The sequence below is a fragment of the Palaemon carinicauda genome, chromosome 42 (genome assembly GCF_036898095.1).
Source record: "Palaemon carinicauda isolate YSFRI2023 chromosome 42, ASM3689809v2, whole genome shotgun sequence".
In the NCBI taxonomy this organism is placed as follows: domain Eukaryota; kingdom Metazoa; phylum Arthropoda; class Malacostraca; order Decapoda; family Palaemonidae; genus Palaemon; species Palaemon carinicauda.
This window is the reverse complement of record NC_090766.1, coordinates 7,383,695-7,387,212: the sequence shown is the minus strand read 5'-3', so window position 1 is coordinate 7,387,212 and position 3,518 is coordinate 7,383,695. Positions and strand designations below refer to the sequence as shown.

At 38.3% G+C, this 3,518-nt stretch overlaps 1 protein-coding gene across 1 annotated transcript; it reads left to right on the top strand.

Moving 5' to 3' along the window:
- The first annotated feature begins 1,527 nt into the window (after window positions 1–1,527).
- LOC137632807 (uncharacterized) lies at window positions 1,528–2,900 on the top strand. The gene is made up of 2 exons (XM_068364907.1): window positions 1,528–1,570; window positions 1,775–2,900. The coding sequence occupies exons 1-2, from the start codon at window positions 1,559–1,561 to the stop codon at window positions 2,657–2,659; spliced, it is 897 nt and encodes a 298-aa protein (XP_068221008.1). The 5' UTR covers window positions 1,528–1,558; the 3' UTR covers window positions 2,660–2,900.
- Window positions 2,901–3,518: the final 618 nt, after the last annotated feature.

The window sequence follows — 3,518 nt, the reverse complement described above, 5'->3', positions numbered from 1 at the left end:
GAGCTAGTTAATGAATGCTTATATTCATCTTTAAGATACTAACACTTACATTGTTAGCTTCATCATTGCTGTGACGAGTTTCCGGTTAATAAAAGGTCCAATTCTGCTTCAGGATTCTCTGTATGGAGATTTTGTGTAAAGCTGCATATTGATTATGGAAAGAATATTTCTCCCAATTTTGTACTGACCAGACGAGATTTAGCTTAATTTTGCAAAACAAGATCCCAGAAAAAAAATAAAAACGCACATTACTCTATTTGCTTTATGACCCATTTCTTATTCATGCAAGAAGTCGAGGTTGGCTGCAAGATTCTATTATTATTATTACTAGCTAAGCTACAACGCAGGTTGGAAAAGCAGGATGCTATAAGCCCAAGGACTCCAATATGGGAAATAGCCCTGTGAGGAAAGGAAATAAGGAAACAGATAGAATAGCGTGTCCAAGTGTACCCTCAAGCAAAAGAAAAAAAATAATAAACACACACAACCCAAGACAGTTGAAGACCATGGTACAGAAGCTATGGCACTACCCAAGACTAGAGAACAATGATTTGATTTCGGAGTGTCCTTCTCATAGCAAAGCCGCTTACCATAGCTATAGTCTCTTCTACCCTTACCAAGTGGAAAATAGCCACTGAACACTTAGAAGTGCAAGAGCGAAGAAGAGTTGTTTGGTAATTTCAGTATTGTCAGGAGTATGGGGAAAGAGGGTAATATGTAAAGAAGAATATGGCCGACTATTCAGTGTATACGTAGGTAAAGAAAAAATGAGCCGGAACCAGAGAGGAATCCTAAGTAGTACTATCTGGCCAGTCAAAGGTTAAGGCTGCAAGCGCCATTCCAATAGTTTTATGGAAAAACAGAAAAGAAAAAAATCCAACATTAACTGTTGTTGCTGATGATTTGGGCTGTTTTTAAGTATAATTTGAAATCCGTTTTACGGGATTTTTTTTTTTTCATTTGATATTTTGATTTTAAATAGGAAAAAATCTGGTACTTATTGTTACTGAGAAATTAACATCCACGCATAATCACGGTTTATATGATATGCACACACGCATCTATAAAGACATGCACATTTATATGTACAGTACGTATGTGTATGTATGTATATATATATATATATATATATATATATATATATATATATATATATATATATATATATATACTGTATATATGTATGTATATATATATATATATATATATATATATATATATATATATATATTATGAGTATTTGTGTAGTTATATGCATACGCTTTATGTTAAATGAATTTATAAGTACTCTTATTCGTGTATTCATCCATCAACATCGACAAACGTAATTCAAAAATAAACTAAACGATTAAGTAAATAACCGAGAAATAACAAACGTTAATCAGTTATTAGATTTAATTTTTGCTTTTGCAATAATTATGTCCCGTGAGAAAGCAATTGAAAGGTATTCTTGCGAACTAGGCCACGCCCCTCAGTCCTTGCCTTGAAGAAACACAAGTATAAAAGACTGTTCCTTAGTCATCGCAGTCAGACAGCTTCACTCCTCTGCTGGATCACAATGAATGCTTTGGTAAGCATTGAAGATGCTTTTGGTAAAGCTTCGTATTAACCTTCTTCACTTTGAAATAGCATTCACTCTCAATAATTGGTCAATTTCAATTGGTGACACTAAAGATGAATATTTACAGTATACTTTGCCCACTATTATATCAAAATCTCATTTCGAAACTCAAAAATTATCTCCATAATGCTATTTTTTAACGGTTCATTTCAGACATTATTTTCCCTTGCGGTGGCCATTGCTGGATGTAGCTCATCCCTGGCATATCCGGGTGTGTACGGTGCTTACCCAGGCTTATATCCAGGGATTGTACCCCATGGGTACAGAGGGTCTATTCATGCAGCTTCACATGTACCTGTAGCTCATGAACCGGTGGTATATAACCACTTGGGCTATCCAGGATACAATGCTGGATACAACACAATCCCTTACGCTCCAATCCAGTCCCAGTTCCACGCCCAGGACGAACTTGGCCAATACTCCTTTGGGTATTCCGGAGGTCCTTCTGCCCGTTCTGAGAGTCGAGATGCCTTTGGCAACGTCAGGGGATCCTACAACTACATCGACTCTGAAGGAAAGGTGCAGACCCAGCACTACGTAGCCGATGCCCTTGGTTTCCGTGTGTCTGGCACCAACTTGCCCGTAGCTCCTGATGCCCCAGAAGCAGCTCCTTTAGCTCTTGCTGGACCCCTGCCAGAACCTGTTACAGATACCCCAGAAGTAGCTGCTGCTAAAGCTGCCCATCAGGCAGCTTATGACGAGGCAGCCGCTGCCGCAGAAGCTGCTCCAGATCGCAAGAAGCGCTCTGTTGTAACTGCACCTTTCCTTAGTGCTTACTCCCCACTCCGCTTCTCCTATGGATTTTCTGCTCCTCTTACATATGGACATCCTTCTTTGTATGGCCTTCCCTATACCTTCAGCCCATACGCCCACTCTACTCACGCCTATAACCATGCTCCTTTCACTTACGCTGCCCCATACGCTGGAGTCCCTTCTGTAGCTGTTGAGGAGGAGGATGATGCAGCCACTCCAAGTAATACCAAGCTCCTCCGGGTGGTGAACAGTCCCAAGCATGCCGTCTCATACAGTCTGTACTAAGATCTCCTAAATCTCCTTACTTACTGCAATGCTGTCTAAAGCTTTTGATGGTGTTTGTGAACCATGCGACGTAGAGCACCTTTGCCATCAGGTACATCCTGCAAATTCCCTTTCTTTGGAAGTTTTTGATGATCTTGATGGTGTTTGGTGTTGACACGCACACTGTATAATGTAGAGAGTTATTCATGCCAAATGTGATCCTGTTTAAATTGTATATTTTTCTGAATAAATTAATGCGATTACATAGTATCTTAGTGCCCTTTTACTCTTTTTATGATAATATAATTATGTTGATACACTTGTGTACATTTAGGCGTTGGTAAACCCGTATAGTGTAGAAGTTAGGTGACTTTTTTTTTTCAACATCAAAGTTTCAAATGGTTTGGAGTACCAGAAGTATTTATCAGGCTCGGGAGGACATAGAAACCCAACTCTCAAGTTTAACAGGTGGTAGGCGTGGTTAGCGGCCACTCCTAAAATACTCCCAAATATGACTTTACCTAACATATGAAATGCAGACTTCATTTCAATGACAATTGATAGAGATATATACAAGGGATACAAAAAAAAAACCAGATTAAGAAGACTTTTATTGGTGGAATGGTTAATTAAGAAAAATTTGGCTTTTTGGTAATTAAGCTTCTGTTGAACATAAAAAGGTCCAGTATTGACACTTACTTCATTAGAAAGTACAACATCTCAGTAGTCGTAAAAGTGAACTTAAGAAAATGATGGTGTGAGGATCCTTTAAGGAAAACGCTACACTCAAAATACTTCCAAATTTGTTTTGCACTATAACATATGAGGTTTAGACTTCATTTCATTACCATTTGAAAAAGGTGTTTTCACTAAATGATGA